This window comes from Apis cerana, linkage group LG7 (assembly GCF_029169275.1).
Source record: "Apis cerana isolate GH-2021 linkage group LG7, AcerK_1.0, whole genome shotgun sequence".
NCBI lineage: Eukaryota > Metazoa > Arthropoda > Insecta > Hymenoptera > Apidae > Apis > Apis cerana.
The window spans coordinates 512,444-535,756 of record NC_083858.1 but is presented as its reverse complement, the minus strand read 5'-3'; the positions used below and the strand labels follow the sequence as shown (position 1 = coordinate 535,756).

Here is a 23,313-nt window from a genome sequence, read left to right as displayed (position 1 = left end):
CTCGCGAGAAAAAATTATTCGTCGCCAAATATATTTACAGTTCTCGTTAATAATTATTGCTATGGTACATTTATACAGTCTAGACGCGTACAATAGGCCGTACGAATGAAAAGTGAAGCGTTCGCGATTTTTCTTTTTTTCCTTTCTTCTTTTTCTCTTTTACCATTTTCTCTCGTTCCTCTTGTTCTAGAAAAACTCGACTCGCTATTCTCCACGAAAGAAAATGGTGGGCGTGACGCTTGATGCGGAACCAAGCGAAAACTTGATCCCTCGTATCGTGTCTAAATTGCTCCATGGATCGTTTTTAGTGCGATTCAACATTTCATTATGTAGTTGTGCCGTTGCTGGTAACAAATCGTTCGATCGATATTTTTTCTTTTTATTTATTTTTATCGTATTTTTTTTTAAAAATCGTGAAACGAACTTTCACTCTCTTTTATATCGGATCTTAAAGGAACAAAAAAATCAAGTGACCAAGAGATTTGAGTTTAAATTACTAGCGAAACAATGATTTTATAAATTGTTAAATATAATTTAATTGTGAAGTTTTATATGTACAAGATGTTTAGAAAAATGCAACATTCAACTTTGGAAAGTGGATTCTAAATGTCAAAACGGTGAAAAAAATTTATATATGTTGAGTCAAAACAGAGAAAGACTGTTTTGATTTGATACCTCGAACTTAAAATATAATTCGTTAGGTAAATCTTAATGCACATATGTGTATATGAATTATTTATCGATATTTAAAATCCACTTTGGAAAGATGTTTCAGATTTTTATAAACATTCTATATACAAGTATATTTGAACGGTATTAAAATATCGGTTTTTAACGAGAAAAATAACTGTAAAATTGATGTACGGACTGAATTTTGTTTGTACAATTTGTCCACCAACATCGACTTGGTTGAATCTAATTTCAAATTGACTGAAAATTAGTTCAAAATTATCAGAGGGTGAGCGTGATCGTCTGTCTTTTTTCCTTTTTTTTTTCTCTCTCTCTTTATTTAACACAACGCTTCTTTTTTTCGCAACAATCTCATTTTTAATAAGTATCGCATTACAGGTAATACAGCTTTTGTTCTTGTCTAATTACATCTAGATAGCACTGTTTGCTTTTAACCTACGTTTACGACTGACAATTTATTTACAAAGTGAACGCGTATTTAAGAATCCTGCGCACTGATTTGCCTTCCATATCAGATTAATTCGAGATCGGGTAAACATAACTTAATTATTACTCGAAATTATTTTTAACAATTTATATTACGAAATAATTATCGGTAAAATTAAAAGGTGTATCACTTTCAAAAATCACGTTTGGAAGACAATTTCATTGAAACACAAATTCGAAATGTTTGTATTTCGAGAAACGAAGAAAAAGAAGGTAAAATATGTTTTAAATTTCTTCTTTCAAATAATTACGAATAGAATTAAAAAAAAAGAAATGTTTTTCGAAGTGAGATAATTCATGAAATCTGCTGTAGTAGATTATAAAGAGAAGTCGTAAACTATAATTGACAAATGAACAGCGTGCAAGATCCCAATTTAACTGGCCCATCCGTAAAGATTTAACGTTTAGGGGGCGATGCCTTTCCGGCACGTGATCAATCGTGAAAATTTGCAATTTCGTTGCGTGCCGGCGAAAGACATATAGAAGAATACTTGTCATTCTCCCCTCGTTTCCGGTTACTGTTGATGACCGCGTCGTTCGCCTAACCAGCGAATTCGTTTATGAGCTTCCGGTTGCACGTCGAATCCTTCGAATCCCCTTTAATACGTGCCATTGAACCCAAGAGGCGAGATTCCTAAAGTCGTAAAAACATTTCGACACGGAAATGGGGAGGAATTTCAAATCGAGGGAGGCTACTTTTATCATTCTTGGAACAATTAGATAACGAGGATTAGATAACGATCTAATAAAATTAAAAATTTTTAATTATTTTTCATTCTTATTCGAATGATGGTATCCTTTTAAAATTTATATATCCTTCTCTCTGTACTTTATTAAACAAAATTTTGTTGAAAGAAGATAATAAATCCTGTGAATAAATAATTTATATTAAGGATGATATAAACGATGCCTTGATCAATTCTGTATCGTCGTAACTGTCATCGTATATTAATAAAATTAAACTGTCAAACTTCAAAGTATTTGAACCTTTCGCTGTAATTTCGCTTCGTGGATTCAATAATCCGAAAAATTCCCACGTATCTGTTAAATCGAGAATTTCGCGAATTCGAGGAAAGCGACCGTAACGAGGAAGCTGATTGCGATCCACAGGCAAAAAGTATCTAGAATAAGCTCGATTCGAATCGAGAAATGCATGAATATCAGTCTGAAATACAACACGTTGCACTCGTTCTTCGCGCTGAACGTTTTACAAAGTTCAAACGGCCCCGGATTTCCTGATTAATTAACGCGGCATTGATAGATCGTCCAACCGAGACGGCAGCTCGATCTTGATCAATTTTATCGACAAGAACAGCCAGTGTTCGGGAATATAAAGCTCAATACGGATCAATTGATTTTGTTTGCACTTGAGTTGTTAGATAGTTATCACAAAGTTTGCGAATATTTCTGGAACACATCAAAGACTAGTGATAATTGATTTTCAATCGCTGTAAACTTTAAGCCAAAACTTCAACATTTTATAAGAGAGGAATTATAAATTATATATTATTAGGATGAAATTAAAATGTTGGTAATAACAAATAATACAAGAAAATTCATTCGTTTGTATCAAGAGTTGTTTAAATTGAAAAATCGTATATTCTCGATCGTGCACGTGTGATGTGATCAAATTGAATTTTTTCGCTAAAGAAATTTTAGATAATGTTTTGTTTTTGATTCAAAAAATTCATATTGATTTGAAGGCAGTTTTAAATATAATATTTAATTGATAATTTTTAAAGATAAATTAGATAGTTGTTTCTTCGTTCGTTTCTTTTACATTAAAATAGGTTTGTAAATTTAAAAATTTTTGTGTCATAATTTAGCATAAATAGTAGATTTTTCAGTATAAAACAACATTTTTAGCATGGAATATTTAATTTTAGATTAATTTAGAACAAAAGTTGGAATTTTTTGAATGAAACTACAAGAACGTAATTTTCCGTAGCCAAATCGAGTAAACTATCAATGGCAAAATTTTATTGTTAAATATTTTTCAAAATTTTCATTTTTTTTTAAATTTTAAACATTTGACACTTTTTATTAACACAAGTTTTAAAATTCTACGGTAAAAATTTGACTCGACGAAGGACTGTAGATTTTTTTAAATATGCTGGAATATTTCCAAATTTTTTGAAAGAATAATAAAAGAAAAAGAAAGCTAGATATAACTATCTAGTATTAAATATGAATATATACAAGATATTTATCTTAGAATATTTTCATGATATTAAATATTCTCATAATTCGTGAAATTTCGTGAAATTTATTTCGTGAATATTTAAACTAAAAGTAGAACAATGCAGATATTTATTTATCAAGGTATAAAAGAAAAATGTTTGTCCAAAGCAATAAAATACAGAAACAAACTGTTCCAACTTTTGAATTTTACTGAAGCGACAATATTTATCTACCTGCCGGAAACATTAAAACTTTTATACGTTATAGCCACTATAAATTTATCCTATTTTTTTTTCCTTTTAAAACAATTCTTAACAAAATCAAATAGATATCCAACATAAAACTAGCATTATAGAATATTTTCACGAATATTTGATAATTTTTCAAGTTATTCTTCATTCCCTCCTTTTATGTTAAGATAAATATTTTGTTCCAGGCAGATATTTCATTCGTTAATTTATTTACTTACTTTTTTTAAAATATATCCATGCTCTATGATTTTAAACGTCGGTTTCTAATTATACGATGATGCCTTTATTTCGTTTTAATTGTATTTAATAAATAAATATAGTTTCGATCGTATATAAAATAAGATATATAAAATGATATTCTATGACGAACAATTATAAGTAAATTGAATTCTCGCGTTATTGGATTTTCAGTGGACATATTTATAGATTCCATTTTATTTGTCAATTCATACGTGCACGAATTTTAACGGGAAAATAACAGAATCTTATTTTTCTTTGTAATTTTCGTGTTTATGTAATCGACGTCTCAAATTTCTCCATCATACAAAACTGCATACATTATAAAAGATTCTCCATTACTTTTAATTACACCGTCTTTCGTTCTAAAGGGAATCGAATCACAATTGTAAGAAACTCGATAGGCAAAATTGACGGTTTACTTTTTACGATGTTTACCAAATCGAGTTGGACGAATGATCGGGCGAACGAGCAGATACCGATATTCCCAATGGATCGCAAGAAACAGTTTGCTCGACGCGATTATTCGGGGGTTTTTCTCGCTAGACGAACTGCGACGGTGTTTTCCAACAACTGGCGCAGCAGGGGAGGGCGCTCTTCAGCGTGTCCTTAAAGGCCTCGCGGAAGTCGCGGTTGAAGTACGCGTAAATAAGCGGGTTCAGGGCGCTGTTGAAGTAACCTATCCAGAATAGGACGGACACCACCGTGTCTGGACAGTAGCAGGCCTCGCCGCACAAGGACGTGGTTAGATACCTGGAAAAGAAACAGGGTTGATGGATTTTAGGAGCATGGTAAAATTAAAATTTTCTTTTCTTTTCTTCTTCTTCTTCTTCTTCTCCTTCTTCTTCTTCTTTTTCTTCTGTGAAATATTTATCTCATTGCATCAAATGTTTACGGAAAATTAATTCGTTCAATATGGATGATACGAATTTAGATGAGAGAATGGAGTATTTAGGACTTTTTTAAACGGATATTTTAATATATTTGCAAGAAATGTGCAAGAAAGAATTTTTTTAAATGTTTAAATTTCCTTTTTTTGCATATGAGTTTAATTATTATTAGCATAACATATATTCGTTTTTTAATTTTTAATTTTTTGTAGTCCATCGACCCTATATCTATCACATTGGTCATATACATAAAAGAGAAAAAGAGAAGAGATGTAATACTTTTCATCTAGAAATTGCCATTCTCGAAGCACTTCATTTTCTATTGTTTTTGCCTTTGATCGGGGACAATATTATTTTTTTACATCTTTTTCGTTGGCATATGATATTTCGTATCGAATTTTCACGATATGAAAGACAATCTTTTAAATTCATTTCGAGAGATGCGCCATGAGCCAGAAATGGAAACTGATTCGAAGGAACGTTGCGGTCACGTTCTGCCATTTTAATTAAAAAATTGTCCACAAACTCGAAACGTTGCTCTGACGGTATAAATGAGAATTCATCGCTCCGGTAAAAACTTCTCTGATGTTCTCGCGGATGTTCGGATTAGAATGGATTCGCTTCTTCACGTGGGATAATGTTTTGAAAATTGATAATGAAACGAGATTTATTCTTTTGTTTCCTCGTTTTATTTATAGAAGTATTTTTTTTTTGAAATATTATCTTTATCTTGTTACAAATTTATTCATAGGTTATTTTTTATCTTACGTTTACTTCTTTTATGTTATTTTTGAACTGAAAAGTAACAAATTTTAAACAATTATTTATCAAGTACAAAACAACGATTTAATTAGTATTTTTAAGAGTCGAAAAGATAAAGATAGTATTAGTTTTATAAAAAAATATAATATATTAATAAACTTATTAAAATGAAACAATTCTATCTCTATCTCGTTTCAAATTTTATTCTTTATTTTGAATCACTCGCATTTTTTCGACACTTCGTTAATCGGTTCTTCTTAATAATTTCACAAGTTTGAAATTAATTTTTATATGAAAAGAAGAGAAAAATAAAAATTTTGTTACTTTATTGAATTCGTGTAATATTTAATATTTATAAATAATAATCGTTGGCCACGTTGAATTTACAGTTGAAATAAACTCGAAGTACTCGAATTGGAGCCAAATGACTTCAGAAACAAAATTATTACCGTATTACGTTGCTCAGCTTGTTGCCCCATCTTTAAGATTGATCACAGTTTGATGGTAGTTCCATTCATCTCGAAAATAAATTCACGAAACTTGGAACGTAATTCTTCATTGTTTATTAAGATGAGAGAGTAACGCGAATCATCCTTTTCGTGGGAAAGTTTCTCGATAATTTGTTCAGATTCTATTCGTTTTTATAATATATCGTATCGATGCGAATATAATAAATAGCGAGTGTGGCCAAGTTGGTCGATTACGATGATCGATTACAACTTTTGCCTCTTGTTCAAGATTTTCTTTTCGTTTATCAAGTAGAAGAGATTAATCTTACTGCCGAGTTTCTTGCGAACTTTAAGTTTCGTCTGCTTTATAAACTGTAATTTAACAAACGTGTAATAAGAAATCAAATTTCTTCCAAGTTTGTTCCATTCAAAAAGAATTATTTTTTAAACAAAGTTAAAATAACAAAGTTATTAAATGTTGTTAAATGTTAGTGGAAGATTGAGAACGACATAAAAAAACTTTGTTCTTCTTTTATTGTATAGATTAGTGTATAGATTATTCGTTAAATAAAAAAATGTCATAAATATAATAGATTTATGTAATCTACATTAAATAAAGATCGTTTAAAATTTCAAAAAGGAAAAGAAGGGATAATTAAATGAAAGGTTAAACAAAAAGAACGATTAAACAATGAGAGACAACGAGCAGCAGACTCTCCTATAAACGAATAATAAACGAAACAATGAAATAAACAATTGAACGAATTAAACAATCGTTTTTTATCCACGATTAAATAAAATATGAATTAAAAAAAAAACAATGGAGTTGTTTCTCTGTAAATTAATAATATAACATTGAAACGTTTAAGGAATTATGGAACATTTCCCGGAAAAAAATAATTAGAACAATGAAATAATTAAAGAATAAGTACCACTTCCACGAACAAATTTAGTAATTGCGTAAAAGAAGTTCCTTTTCAATGAACGCACGAAAAAGGCATTGAAACGACTGAAAAATTATAAGTCTTGCCTCAAATGTTATCTTTATTATCTATCTTTTCTAAATTGTTCAAAAACTATCTCGACGATTATTATTCTTATAATTACATATATTTTTTTTTTTAGTTGTAACTATCGTTAATTCGCGAAAAGAAAAATACAAAATCAGATTAAAATCAGAAATTTGTAAGATAATATAAACACGTGTAATATTACATTGTTACGCATCTATAGTTTTTAATTTGTCGAAATGAATGAAACGATAAGAAATACAAATTCTCAAGAGGGAACAATTTCGGCAAAAATATGGAATAAAAATACTATATATAAAATTTTGAAACAATTTATAAGTATGGGAGGAACATTATTGTGCACTCGCGGCATATACGGTGACCGTCATAAATCATAAGCTCGTTCAGCTCGATTAACTCGGCATGGTATTGGACTCAGGTTTGTGGACCATGGCATATATTTCGAAATGTGTCATCTTTAAAATAAATATTTTCTGCACAGTAGTTGGAAATATGGGTATTATTTATTGTTAATGGGCGGCGGTACCTTTTTTTATTCAAAATATTACTTCTGAATTATTTCTCAGAGAATGTGCGAAAAGGACAATTTATATTAACTTGGAACATATGTTACACAAAATATTCACTTTTAAACAAAAGCTCGAACACGCTTTTTCAAATATTACACATTTGAACATTGTAATTTCCATGTGAACTTTTTCCAGTCTATCGCGATTTTGTAAAAATTTTAAAAGTTTGATATTTTTTTTTTTTTTAAAGAATTTAAATGTTTTAAATTTCGTTAAGATGTTATATAATAGAGACATTAGTTTTTATATTTACAATATCGAAGACTATATCATCCTGTATTTAGTTGTACTTGTTCAAGTAATTGTGTTCGTTCAAAAGAAATTTATAAAAGCAAAATTCGATAAAAATTTTCATCTTTATATTTTTTACTATATTTTACTTTTAAAACGAAACTTGCAAACAGTGTTTTGGATCGAGAGAACATTCTGCAATATATATATTTACATTATTTATTCAACGTGTTCGACAAGACGTAATTCAAACTGGGAAATTTTACCCAACCACTTATTTCTAAAAATTTTATCCTCTTTAAAAAAATGTAAAATTTACGTAGAGGGAAATTTCTTCTCGTGACTTTTCTCTAACAAAATAGGATTAATTATTAAAGAGGATCCACGATAAATCGAAATTTCACAGAACGAAATGCATAATCTATGGTGAAAGCGGGCGGCAACGTGCATTTATTATGAAAAATTTTGAAATATTCAGGATCGGTGGTTTCCCCGTTATTCGTATCGCTAAGAAAGGATATTTCTTCGGGAAAACGGCGCAATCGCATCGCTTAGTCAAGCAAATAGTTAGATTCGACGCGAGGAGATGAGTAAAATTCGCGATAAACTTGATACACGCGGTTCGGGTTTGCATTAATAATACATGCGGTTGGCTCGAGTATTCACCGACTTTGGCGAGTATTCACCGACTCTGGAAACTTGTTCGTCGATGAAACGAAAGCCCGGTGAACAGCTTGCAGCTGGCAAAACTCGCTCGTACGGAATTTTTCTGTCTTATGACGGGATTCTAGCTAAAGGGTGGAAGTAAGCAGAATATTATGGAAATATTTGTATGTAGAATAAACTTTCTACGAAAGAGAAATAGTTTAATTCGCACAGCTATAACGAATCTTTTTCTTTCTCTTTTTTAGTTGAAATTAAAAAAATAAAAAGATAAATTATAACAAATGAATCGATCGAGATGGATTATATTTTTTGTTAAACTTGGTATATCTCGAATCCTCCTGTTTAATAAAAATATTTAATAAAGATAGTAATCGAAAATAACGAACACAAAGGAATAGTTTTTGGAATGAAAATTAGAGTCATTATCAAAGTACTGACTCGTTGTTGGTGCTTACCAAAGGAAAAATGGCAGCCAACAAAGAAGGAATGCGCCCATTATTATTCCGAGCGTCCTCGCAGCTTTGTGCTCAGCTCTCCAACTCTTCGTTTGTTGTCGTATCGAAGTGCCTGAAAAATCATAAATTTACATTATTAAATGTGTTAATAATGTAATTTACTTTCAAAATTAAAAAACTGAAGATAATTCTCATGTAACACTGCATCTTTTCAAAGTGTTCAAAGCAAAATGTCAGATTCATCGAGCTCATCAATAGTCATATTATCATGATTACGTAAAATGTCAAAAAATATACGAAACGCGATATAAAATTATTAAAAAAGATTCTGAACTTTAATTCCGAAAGGTAATTTTAACACGGAAAAATTGCGTGGTCCTTTAATTCGATAAAGTTGTAATCCTTTTACAAAGAGTTTCAAATTTTGATAGTTTCAATTTGACATAAAAAACTGTGTTTTGAAACTTATTGTTTTGAAGACCTTCGTTTTAAGATTGCAGAAATATATCGATGATTTCAAAATTTTAGATAAATTTGAGAAAACGCAATGTTATGCGAAACACTGCCAATTTTGTCTTTGAAAGCTGTGTTATTATTTCAAAAACTTTGAACGTTGTTTTGAAACTGTAGAGATGCATTTATGATTTTGAAACTTTAGATATTTGAGAAAAGCATGCGAAGTTACGCGAAAGATAACCAATTTGGGTAGGAAAAGCTGTATCAATTCTCAGCTTTGTTTTAAAATTAGCAGAATGCATCGATGGTTTGAAAATTTTAGATAAATTTTACACATTTGTGAAGAATAATATAATTACATTTGAATTCGAGTATTATAATATTCACAGATTAAGAATAAAGTGTGTAATAAAGGGAAAATAATAAATTTTCATTTATAAATACATAAATGTAATGATAATATAGCAATCAGTTTCATAGATAGGAAAGCTGATAGAGAATTTTATAACAAAGAAAGTAATGGAGTGAAAATTTCCCGTTTTTGTTCAAAAACTTGTTCACTGAAGTTTCAAAGTACTCGTTAATCGTTGTTCAATATCAGAAAATTTTGATATCGTGAATTATTTCATCACATATTTCGATCTATTCTATTTTCATCGCTTCGTAATATTTTATCAAAATATAAAAGTGAATATCGAGAAACATTTAATTTTCTCGTTAACAATTGTTTATTAGTTTCTTGCAAGAGAAAAAATTTTAATTTTCCAGTTAATTTTCAAACATTAGGTCTAAACAATATATTGCAGCCAAGTATAGAAATATTTTATAATTATTCGTTTTCAGTTAAGAAAACATTTGATCGATAAACGAACAAAAATACTCTATTATCACGAGAAATTTTCCACGTTTAACCATCAATTTCGTTCTCGTAATATAAATATTCGAAGCAGGCACGATCGTTTTTAACGAGATCTTTTCGTTATCACTCATTGTTCGATTGGAATGAATGTTCACGGGTTTATTAATATCGCGAGAATGGCAATCAATGCAATCGTGTATCACGCACGAATTGCATTGATAAGTAATTTCAATTTCATTTTTACTATTAATTTACTATTTCTTTCTCTCTCTCTCTCTCTCTTTTTTAAAGAGAACGCATTTAAATTTTCTAATGATCTTGAGTTGAATTTTTTTGTACATTTCGAAAAATCGTGATCGTAATAACTTGAATTTCGATTTTAAATTTGATAACGAATAATTTAATAAGAGAAAGGAATTTTTTTTCTTCGAGTTGGCGAGAGAGTTTGAATGAATTTTAGATGAATTTTTTAAATAAATCTTAAGCTTACATTTCAAAACCTTGGAAAATTGCATTTATAACTAAATTTGAAAATAATAAAACTATTAATATTATATAGAATAGAGCGAAGTAAGCGAAGTATAGAGAATCTTAATAAATAATTCTATTTTCTTTTTTCTAATTTTATTAACAATGAGTCTAAGGATCTCGTTTTTTTGGAAAAGTATAGGTGCAAATGTTTTCTCATTTATTCATACAACGTGAGAAAATGTTAATAAAGATATGTCGATATGTAACCAGAGATGCATCAACGTGAGCGATAAAATCAGTATATTGGCACATTAAAGTAGCGATACTGTTTTATTGTTTAAATATTTATTAATTATGACAAGAATTTCATTCATTTAACAAATATCATAAAACGTAGTTTGCATTTTATTATTTTATACAAGGTTTATCTTTATACGATTCGTATTTTTTCACTAATTAGTATATATTCTCGTTTTTTTTTCTTATTTTCGATATTTCCAATTTTTTCAAGCTTGTAAATTCTTTGTATTTATATTGCTCTTTTCGTACATCGACAAAAGTTGAAATTGTACAAAACAATTAATTTCTAGAAAATAAAGTAAAATTTATCATAATCGAAGATAATATTAGAAATTACTATGGCAGAAAATGGTTTCCAAATGCAACGATATGTGAAATTCGTTAAAAATTCGTTTTTGAGATCTGAAATATTAATGTATGTTAGTATAAATATCAAAATTCGATACAAATACAAATAATTTTTTATCGAAAAAAAAGGTGGAAAACGAAATCTTAGATATTCAATTTGTAATAACTTCATTGGATAAAAAATTTTCTAGAGTAAAGAAAAATATACATTAGACGTGATTCTCTCTTTTATTAGTAGTAATTAAATATTTATTTTTATCAAAAGAAAATAAATTATTCGTTTTTTTCTCACATATTTTTTTTCTCCATATTTTTATATTATTATTTATATATTTTTGCTACTGGATGGTTTGTAATTAAACTTGGTCCAGATATATTACCTCATTAGCTCTGGACACAACTTTTCTTCTTGATTTAATTTTTATTTCCTCGTCTTTGTTACCGATCAGATTGCAAGATCTTCTTTCAAGAATAATCAATTTTCCTCTTAATTTGTAAAATTATATTCTATCGAGTTTTCCTTTTATATACCTTTACTACTTTCCTATTTTTTTTTTCTTAATTTAAATATCAGAACGTGAATCTGAATTATAACAATAGAATAGAATAATAATAAAATTAGTAGATAAAAGAAAAAGGAAAAGAACGAATAATCTAAATTTTCAAATCATATGGAAAAAATATATTTTTAATAGTAGTGATATTTTATTTTAAATTTTCTAGAATTAATATTAATATTAATTTTATTTATTGAATTTGCAAAATTGAAAATATAAAATAATTAATTATTTTTAGAAATTCACGGTTCAAATAAATGTTACAAAGTTTTGGATTCGAGAATTTAAAAATTAAACTCGAATCTATCACCTTTAATTTTTCGTTCTTTAAGTTTTAACGAACGATGAATGAATTTTCCATATTGCTTGTATCGTTATATCATTATATCGTCATCTTATTCATTGACGTGAAATATATTTGGAAAGCTGTGTCCAAAAATAACGAGTTGACACATTAAATCGTGAGAGTTTATGACGCGTGAATCACGATGAAGAATAAACGAACAAAGTGTTGTAGTATAATATAACAGCGACATGGAACTGTTATAAGAATAAAATCGTTTTTCACTTTATCCTCTCTCCTGTACAAATTATCCAAGAATTTTTTCTGATGCAATTTTTTTTCGCAATATTATTTAATATTTGAATAAAGTAATTTTATCTTTTATATTACGTTCCCTTTTATCCACGTTTTCTGGTAAAAATTTTTAAAGAATAATTTCACATTTATCACTTGCATTTATACACGCGTTTTTTTTTATTTTATTTTCGATTGCAACGAATTGTAAATAATAATATCATCATCAACAATGGCCTTTCAAAATTTAATTCATAATGTAATGGTGATTTTTTAATTTTTTATAGGTTGTTTCATTTAATTTTACGTACGAGTTATGCAAAAACATGAAACGGTGAATGAATAAAAACACAAGACGAGCAAGTTTATTTTGAAACAATAAAAATATTTCACGTAAAAATGATATATTCGAATAATGTAATATTATTTTTCAACGAATCCTGAGATATTTACATCTCGAATAAAAGAATTCTTTGCAAACTTTGGATATTGGAATTCCGTTATTTCTTATTCATGAATATAAATTTCCTTTTTTAAATATAAAATTCAGTTGTTTTAATAATAAGTTGATATAAACGTATCGAATCTCGTTTATTAAATTACAAGGGTATGAAGTTTGTCTTAAAATGACAAGAGAGACATAGAAATACGAACATGGATAAATTTTTGAAAACTGAGAGCAACATTTTAATCGTGGCACGAATTTATTTCCTTATTTAACTTCCATACAAACAATGGAACGAAACGAAGGAATCGAATCGTAAAACGAAACTTCTCCCGAAATATTTTCGTCCTTTGCGAAAGATAACGAATTAGTTTCGACAGGATGGTGTTGAAGCAGATGTTTAGATAACGTACAGCTCGAGAACGAGAAATCGGTCGCGTCTGAAAGGCGAAAGCTGTAAAGTTGGCGTGCTCGAGCGCAGTCAGCTGGATTTAGGTTGGTTGGTCGATGCTCACCGGCTTCTCCGCTTTCGTACGATCGATGCGCTCGTCTATCAAGATGCAGGAAGCTTCAACCTCGCGGCATGCCCGATTTAAATGTACACACGCAATTACTCGTCGTTCTATCGAACACGTCGACGAATTTATACGGTTCCAACTTGCAAAAAAATAATGGGATGCGGGATTCGAGGATAGAATGAAAATTCATGCGGCAAGAATGATGAAATCGAAATTGGCCTGATACTTAATCGTTACAAAGGAATTTGAGAAAAATTAATCTGATGAACCGTTACCGTAATTAATAGCGAAAATTTGATCGAACTTTCGATAAACTTGAAAATTTTACTTTTCGTTAATAGTTTTAGAAAAGGCGCACCATTTCATTTGCAATTAACCGTATTCGAATAATTTAATATAAGAAATTTTTTCTAAATTAAATCTCAAAGGCAATTAAAACGCGATGCTGTAACCAGAGACGTCCCTGTTAAGCAAACGTTTTCAAACGTTGTGAAAAATTCACCATGGTGAAATTGGATTCGCGTGTTGTAGCTGGAGAAACGGACTCTTGTCAATTTGTTTAAACTTCTCATCAATAAAACTCAGGGACGTTTTTAATCGTGTTCCACTCGAGCCAATAAATAGAATCGTGAAAAAGCGAATCCTCGAATGCAAAAATTTTTTAATAGTAATGAAAAGCATTACTTGAAACCATCACGAGCGAGACAGGGAAAATTGTTTTGCGGATCAACTTCTGCTATTGTTCTTGCACGTTGAATTTAATAGATTGATCCCAGGAAATTTTTCTCTATCTTTATTCTACCTTGATAGATACGAACTTTTCAACAGCTTTTTTACAAGAGCATCGCGTAACCCTTTCAACAACTTTTCGTATGTAAAGCATTCGTATTTATACAAGGACTTGAAAATCTATGCTACTACTCCACTACGCGCTCTAGCATCGATCGGTAACATTACTGTTTTCTTCAACGCGTGAACGATCGATATGAAATTTTCTTAATTATTCGTAAATTCAGGTTTTCGATTAACACTGTACGTAGATTCAAATTTCGTAGAGCGAAGAATTGAATACGAATTGAAAAGAAGAAACGATATCCGACTCAGTATCGCGAGAAAATGATGGTTCGAATTCATATGAATTGACGATGCGAATTCAATGGTCGCTATTTTCGATTCAATTACCACGTACTTGGAGTGCATTACAAGGCAGCAGGTGACTGGAACCATTTCGATGCCGACACAAAAACGATTCAATCGTCCAGTTGTCCTCGTAATCGCAATGTTAACGCGTGTGCCATGGGGAAATTTCGCGTGGAGGCACGACGGATACACGGGCGTGAGTTTAAGGAAACAACAGTGTCCCACTTTCGAGTAATACGCGGCCCTCGTTAAACGAGAATTATACGTATTCCGCTTTTGTTTCGCTACGCGCGTGACCACGTTCAATTGCGCAAACGCTCGTACGCCCTTAATTGTTAATAACTACGTGCTCGTATCATCCTATAATATTTTTATGTAATATAATTTTATAATTTTTCTTATCGCCATTGCATTATAAATGTTTCAAAGATGGCTGTTTTTCCACGATAAAATTACGATTGCGAGAACCAAAATTCATTTTAGCAACGATATTAAATCGTTATTTTCTAAAATAATCTTATTTTAATAAATTTTCAGTTTCAAGTTGGAATCGCATTTTGCGCGATTCAATTTATTCCGATCGAGATTCGGATATTAAAAAATATTTGCACATTTTTCGTTTCATTCGAGGAAATTTCCAATTATCGCGAGGATAAATCCCTCTCTCTTGGATATACTTCGTTGATGCAGTTTCGATCTAACCGTTTGCAAAATGAATTATACATTTTTTGGAGGAAATAACGTTATAAACGATATTTCTCGAGATGCTATAAAATCGATGTTTGAAGTTGCTGCTTGGACACATTCGAAACGTGTAACTACTCGGTATTACCGGCAAGATTCTCGATCGGTGGGGGCAAACGGAGAACGGCGAATTCAATGCGCTTTCGCCATTGTCGAAATGCTATTCCGCGAGATCGAACGTATCTCCAGATGCCTTGTGCCTGATCTGGATCGATTAAAGCAAGAGAAGACGTTTTAAAAGGACCTGGACACGTTCCGTTTTATGAACGATTAAATTCTAACGAGAAACGAACCGTAACTGTGAGTTACGTCGCGTTTGCTTCATGCTTAATTGGATTTGGGAAGGAACGTTGTAATTTCGTTGTTGCAACGTTAATTGCCGTGGTTCTGCCGTAATTACCGAGCGAAGAAGACAGATGTTGGAGATTTTGATATCTCAATTGATGGAAAGATAAAGTAAATTATTGGGTTGATCGGAATGTTCTGTGTGTGTGTGTGTGTGTGTGTGTTACTTGCAAATTAGAGTTGCTAGATTTACGAGATTCCATCGCAAATAGAGTTTCTTAAGTGGAATGTAAAGTTTATTCGGAACACTTATTAGTCTCGTAAAAGAGATTCTCATCGTTGCAGTTTGTTGTTACGGTTACTTTTCTTACACGAGAAATACTGTGGATATTTTTTTAAAAATTAAAGATTGCACCTATCGATCGTTTCCTTTTAATCTCGGAAATCTGACACTCTGATTTTAACAAAATTCACGTTCTAAGTTAGAATTCTAAGTTATAAAATTGTTGATTGCATGAATTAATTAATTTCACGAAGCTAAAGTGTTCGATTGACAACTAGCGTGGAGTCGCCAAGTTCGAAATGCGTATTCCACGTTTCTGCAAGTCACGAAGTTTAAAGGTTCTATGGCTGGCATGGTTCTTATAGAGTTTGGAAGTGGGTTAAATCGGATATCATGGTTTCGGTGTTATAAAGTTTCCATAGAATAACGCTTGTAAACTTCGAGACTCTGTCGTTTGAGGATAAACCGAATCGTTTCTTTATAAATAATTTTTCATAGAATTTACAATAATTGTACTCGTTGTTCCATTTGTTGGAAAAATTGTGTATCGTTACGACGCTTAAACCTAATTAACGCTAATTCAAAGCACGCAGATAATTATTACTCTTTGCTTCAACGAAGAAAAATATTGCGATAATTTGAAATTTGTAGTCATCGCGAAAACAAGTGATGATATTAAATTAAAATAAACCAACGTGTTCTTAGAGAGACATTTAAATAGATTCGTCCACGAGAGCCTAACGCCAGAGAACTAATAAGTTCCTTTCAACAACTTCTTTCATCTTTCCCCGAAGATGCTCTACGAATAAGATCCTTCCTTTGTCGAAAGAAAGTGTTTCGCTCGTTAACGAAGTTATTAAAACCGCGAATCTGGAAAAAAAAGAAAGAATCTCCCTTTTCCAAGACGCGGGGGATATTACATTAGCGCGTACTTGGTAAAATCTCGGTTAATAAAATCCTCGATGACTTCTATTCAAATCTTTCGGCCCTCCCAAGCTTAATAAGCTTCGCCTCGCTTTTTCCCCTCGCCTTCTCTTTTCACTTTCCTTAAGTAAAGGAAGAAACGGCTACTTTGATCGAGCCTCTCTATATCGAATCAATCTTGCCGGCGACGAAAGGCCGAGAAGAGAGATCTCGTGACGTGGAAAAGGACTATCCTTTCCTTTCGACATCGTTTGTCGCGCGATAAATTACATCGGGCGGTGGGAATTAATGCCATTTTTTTCTTGCCGCGTTCGTTATTAAAGACGCGACTGCCATCCCAGTGAAGAATCGAGCGATTCGTTTTTCCGGGTCACGTCGCGATCCTCTTCCCTGCAAATCTTTTATCCGGTTTCGTCGGAGGAAGAAAGATCGGTCGATCATTCCGAGAAAATGAAAAATCGATCGTGAGAAATTGCTCTCCATTTCCCTAATTAACCGTTATTGCTGTTAAGGGGAGAAATTTCGCGAAGGTAGATTTATTACCTTTTTCACTTTCTTCTTCTTTCTTTAGTTACAGCGTAATTAGCTGCTCGATGAGATATTTCAAGAAACGGATGTTGAACTTGAGAGCGACTCGTGTCGCATTCTTCGAAACGAGGCGATAATTTAATAATCGCGAGAGCAATTTCTCAATTATTAGGATTATTTTGTAGTTATAAATAGCTTCGAGATCTCGGCAAGTTCGTTCGATGGGAGGATGAAATAAATCTGAAAACGATCGGAAAGAAGGATTAGAATTTTTAACTTGGCGATATTAAAAATTATTATGTATATATATATTCTAAGAATTATATTAATAGGAAACTTTGGTTTGGAGAGGAAAAGGATATAAATAATTATCTGATCGCATTCAACGTATCGAACGATGAATTTTAATATAATTAAGAACGTAGTTATTTTTTATTTATACACAAAAATTCTCTAATTCTACAATTTTCTATTGTTCCAGGATTGGTACGATTCGTAAATAACGACGAACGGGAAAATTGGCGAAAGTTGAAAATTGGGATTCCTAGATCCAATGAAATCGCTTTTATCAACGATATTTATGATTTCATCTGAAACGACGTTGAATTCCCATTTAACGAGAGAAATAGCAGATATAAATGGAAATTGGTTTTACTACGGCCGTTTTGTTTAAACATTCTCCAACACGAGGTTGGAATACAATTGAGAATTACGCCCTCGATGCGAGGATTGGTTCTACGCTTTGAATTATCTGTCCCTTTGTTTCGTTATGATGAAAAAGATGAAAAAGAATCGAGTGGTTGTCTTCCTTAAATTGTCAATTGAAAAAGAAAATCCTTTAGCGTGTACAATTGGAAAATGAAAGATTTGGAAGGAAAGAAAATAGCGAAGATTTTAAAAAAGATCAAAAATACTTTGAGCGTAAAATGTATCATCGATAGTACGTTTTCTTAAATTATCTCGAATAAAAAATTACTTGATAAATTACTAAAATAAAAATAACAAGATTAATTAAAATATGTTTCGAACTCGATACGAATGTATTTAAAATATAAATCTCTTGGAAATAACAAACGTACTATATATATAACGCTATATCAAGTAGATCTTAAAGTTACACCGTTTCGAGCTAAATCCTTATCCGATAAAGAAACATTGAAAGGTCTTCGCTGACGGTATATCTTATAACGACCCAATTCTTAAATTCATCGAAACCCCGACTAACGGACTATTTAATTTACAAGAAATGGATCTCCTTTTCCAAGAAGCCCCTATACATCGTGCAAATTCAATCTAATCTTCGTAGATAAGACAGATCTTGCAGCTCTGTCATCGCTCGATCCAACGCGTTTCTTTAAAATTTTCCATCTCGCGGCAGCTGGTCTAATTTGGTTGGAAAGTGAAGCTAGATGCAGCCTATCGTTCATTCACCATCTTCTCGTCCTTTTATCGATATTGTTCGCGATGATGGAACAACTGAATGGAATCGATCGTTCACATGCGCGTCCTAAAAACGAGGTCTTATCTCGATTCCGCTGGATCCGCGAGTCGAATCGATAGCGACGAACGTCGTTACTTCTCCGTTCCTATTCGTCTTTATCTCTTTATCTATTTTTATCTCGATGACCTTCATTTTTCCGACAAGGGAGATACAAGGAAATGCCTTGGAGAGATTTCAGAGATTTATATCTACGTTTCCCAGAGCCCTCGTTCGCGCGAGCTTGGATTTTGGGGACGATACCTTAGCGTCCCCTTTTGTTCACCAACGGAATATAGAGATTTAGAAGTGGAGTGATTTATATTTCGTGGGATAATTGATTATTTCCAAGAATAACGCAAAGATACGTCTCTCTTTTTTAATCTATCACAGGTATCCGAACATTTGTCCACGTTATAAAGAATTGTATTCGCGTTAGAATTATGGAATTATTTAGGAGAATGATTGGATTGGAATTTAAAAATTAAAGACTTGATGATTTTATATTTAGATATTTTCGATAATGGGAAAGAGATAATGGACGCGTATCGTTCAAATATTATAACCGCATTCGACAACTCTAAATCGAAATCCAAGCATCCCCATCCACGATATACCCTTTCTGCTTAACATTCACCCTCTTTTAATTCGAAACGACATCGTAAAAACGATTGGAGCCATTTCACCGATCGCCATCCACGGTTGCTGCCCTTCTACCCCTTCTTTCCGTTAAGTTTGCAGCCGTCGTTTCCAGATATCGAGCGGAATGAGCGAGCGGAGGGCGAGGGTGTCCCGGGGTGTTCCTACTGGAACCGCGTTCACTGACCTACCCTACCGCAGCCTGCGAGGGATCAAGCCTCTGCCAACGCCACGCACCCCTTTCCACCCTTCCACTCTCCTTCTTTTTTCCCTCCTTTCCTGCCGTTCTCCCCCCCGCGTTCCTAGAACGTTCTTCAGACTCATCTTTCGCTTCTGCCAGACGCTTTTCAAACGAAAGACCCGCCATTCTTTCGTCTTCCGACTTCTTTGACGCCCTGTTGCTTACCCGAGGAAATGTTCTAATTATTCGAGAAACTCGAGGAATTTTGCTATGGACGATGAGGAATGCTCGCGATAGGATGGGGAAACGCTTGTTTTGGTGGTCGATCATCGTGTATAACGAGTAATTAAAATTGTAGGTTTCCTGATCGTTTCCTCCGAAAGTGGACAGGATTAGAGAATGAATGGTAATTGGATCGTATTTATTTATGAGGCTCTTTTGGAGTTGGAAAATATTGGTATTTCTTTGTATTTATATTTGACCGTTGGACGTTAAAGATCGTTTTTTGGAAATATTGGATAGAATGAGATTGGAAAATACGAGGGTGATGTAGAATTGAAAAATGATTATCGATCTTCCCCACTATTTTTGATAAATTAAATATTTAAAAATATTTCGTCAAATTATTTTTTAATAAATTCTTCAACTCTCTCGAAAGAAGATGAAACGAATACGTAAGATTTACCACCAATGTCGTATTTTTACCACCTTGTAAATCACAAATCAATTTACAGTTATATTTATAGTTATTTTCGTAAGTTATTAAAAAGTACTAATATTAATCGTTTCACCGATCGGACTAGCTTCCGTCCCAATAAAAAAAACTTGTTCACAGTCATTTCGCACGATTTCAATAATCTGGCACGTTCGCTTTTGAGCCACAGGGTTAGGTGAAATAAAAAGAACGGCGAGTAAAAGGGTGGTGAGAAGGGTGGGGAAACAAAGGAAGACGAGAAAAGAAATATTTTTCTTGCGGTGTTCGAGATCTCGGCGACGTGACGCGACGGTGCGAGGGACTGAAACGACGACGAAGAAAAAGCGGATGGCAAAGTTCATCTGGGGAATAGGTCAGTGCACCTTGGCTTATATTATTCCACGTGAGGGAAATGGTAAATAGCCCTTGAGACGCTCGTCATTGATGCGGATGAATAATGAAAATTACATTACGTTCGTTTCTTTACACATCTGGATTTTTCCATATCTTTTCTATTTATTTCATTTTTCCGATTTGATCAGTTTCTGACAACAGTTAAAAAATTTACAATCAATTTGAAATAATATCAATAATATTACGACTGTCTAATATTTCGTTAAAGGAAAAGAATTAAAATATAAATTTGAATAAAAATTGAAGAAATTCGATTTCTAGAAGATTATTAAGAATTAACTCTTGTAATAAACTTTTCGATTGTATATTCTTTACCAAGAGCAACTTCTCTTATTTTTCGAAAAGATCGTGTGTAGAGGAACGATTCGAGAAGAATTCAAAGAATTCCATCTAATATTTTCGCGAGTAAACTTTTTCGAATCGTTGCCCAAGATTTCTCGAATCCATTGATTCGGAATATAAAGTGATTGTTTCGAGTCAAATCTTGTGAAAATTTCTAAAAATTTCGATGCGCCACTCCTCACCCCCTCATCGACCATCTTCTTTCCTCCCGCCTTCTTTCCAGAAGCGTCACGACCACGAAGGTCTCGCATACGACTCGCCTTTGTACGATCCTTTCTGGGTCAGTTTCTAAATAGGCTCTCCGACTTGCAAAAATCTACCGTGCTCGTGTAAAAAGATGAACGTGTAAAAGATGCTTACAGTTGTCGCGGAAAGGATGTAATTGGTACAAGATTCATTTTGTTTTAATATGACATTTCCATGAACGACTCGATTAAGATAGGGACGATGAAGAATTCATTACAGCGCGGCAAAGAAATGGTAGTAGAAATGGAATACAAGATAATAATGTAGGAGAATTATTTTATTTTTCTATTTTAATGTAGCTTTAATTTATTATAAAAATATCACGAAATAATGATACTTGTACTCGAAAATATGTAAAAAGATTAAAATACGAGATGAGAGAAAAATATGCATTGTAAATCTTGGAAATGGAAAATCCGAAGAAAAAACAAGACCAATAGATTTAAATAAACTTCTATAGACTTAGACGTAGATTTCTATTGAGTTTGTAGTATAGAATGGATAAATGTCTATATTAGAAAGGAACGAAATCGATATGTCGACAAAGAATAAGGAAATTAAGAATTCTCGTGAAATGATAAATTTTGTTTAATCTTATTCGAATTTATCCAAATTTTTTAATTAAAAATTATTTTTACACCAAGGGAAATATTATTTTCTGAAATCAAAAAATTTATAATTAAAAATTAATTATTTCGTTTTTTACAATAGCAAGTCTCCAAGTATAACTTAACAATATTTTTATAAGAAAAATTGAGTTTATCGTGAATCTATGTTTGTATCTATGGATGTATAAATTGTTCAATAATTTGGCATATTTTTGAAATCAAATCAAAATTATAAGCATGATTTAATAAAGAATATATTTTCACACTTCAAAAAAATTAATTGCGCGAACCAGTGCAATAATCTCTCAACAATGATTAATTAAATAATTGAATTTAGAAGTGGTTAACGCTACTATTAAATTGTAACTCAATATCGTAAGAGGATGCAATAAGCTTGTACGTTTACAACATATAATCTTTCTCATTAATTACGTTCGCTACACCTTGTGCATCTTGCAGATAATTATTTCGCGTTATTCACACGTTTGTATATGGAAAGTATATATGGAGTAGAGATAGCTAAAATTGGAATCGATGGTAAAAAATAGATTTTTGTTCCAAATGCTGATTTTTGATGGTTATAATCGTTAAATGCTGTTTCAAAATTATTAAAACTTATTACCGAGGGTTTCGAGTTTTTTAGAATCTCGATGATTAATCTCGTATAATTCAACGTATAATTCCATGTATCTGAAAGAAATTCGATCATCTCGAACAAGATTCATCAGCAAGTGCATTTTAGCGTGCAAACGTCCAAAAACGTAATTGATACAGAAACGTGTTCATCGTTCTTCCTCATAAGATTTTCAAATAAATCTTTTTGTAAGTATTACATAACTTCGTCTATTTAACATTTTCACAGGTTATAATTCACAGTTATAAGACTTGTATCTTATACTCTGTGTAATAGGTCTTTCCATTAATATCCCGCAAGCATATAACTCCATCTTTAACATTTCCATATCTTGCATTCATAAGTTATAAAGCATTCCGTATAGTGGAAGAAATCTTTCTATCAACATCCATGTTTTCATAAATATACAAAGCAGAAATTAAATATGGAAGAGGAAGATTTGCACGACACGATTGGATACCTCATGGTCACGAAATGTCAAATTTTCAAGCTCTTGGCAACGTTTCTGTCTGGCCGTTCTCCATCATGGCGATCGTTCGCGCGAAATGCATTTGCTGTCATCGTCCACGTATTTATACAACGCAGTATTTTCAATTTGTTGCTCGACAGCGATACGTCACCGCTTTAAATATTACCAGAGATAAGAAGAGAGATAAGAGAATACACGTGTAATATCGGTCAAAGGTTAGAACAATGGCGGAACAAGCACGTGACGACTGCAACATAACCTAACTGTGCACATCGA

The 23,313-nt window shown here is 32.0% G+C and overlaps 1 protein-coding gene across 3 annotated transcripts in view; it reads right to left on the bottom strand.

The window, feature by feature from the left end:
- Positions 1-4,096: 4,096 nt before the first annotated feature.
- LOC107994565 (octopamine receptor beta-3R-like) overlaps positions 4,097-23,313 on the bottom strand; it is a 109,163-nt gene continuing 89,946 nt past the window's right edge. For all 3 annotated transcript variants that reach the window (XM_017051545.3, XM_017051544.3, XM_062077482.1), the window contains 2 exons: positions 8,899-9,010; positions 4,097-4,598 (listed from right to left, as the gene is read on the bottom strand). In XM_017051545.3, coding sequence (XP_016907034.1) covers positions 4,388-4,598; positions 8,899-9,010 — 323 coding nt within the window. In that variant the 3' untranslated portion in view covers positions 4,097-4,387. The remainder of the gene's footprint in view (positions 4,599-8,898; positions 9,011-23,313) is intronic.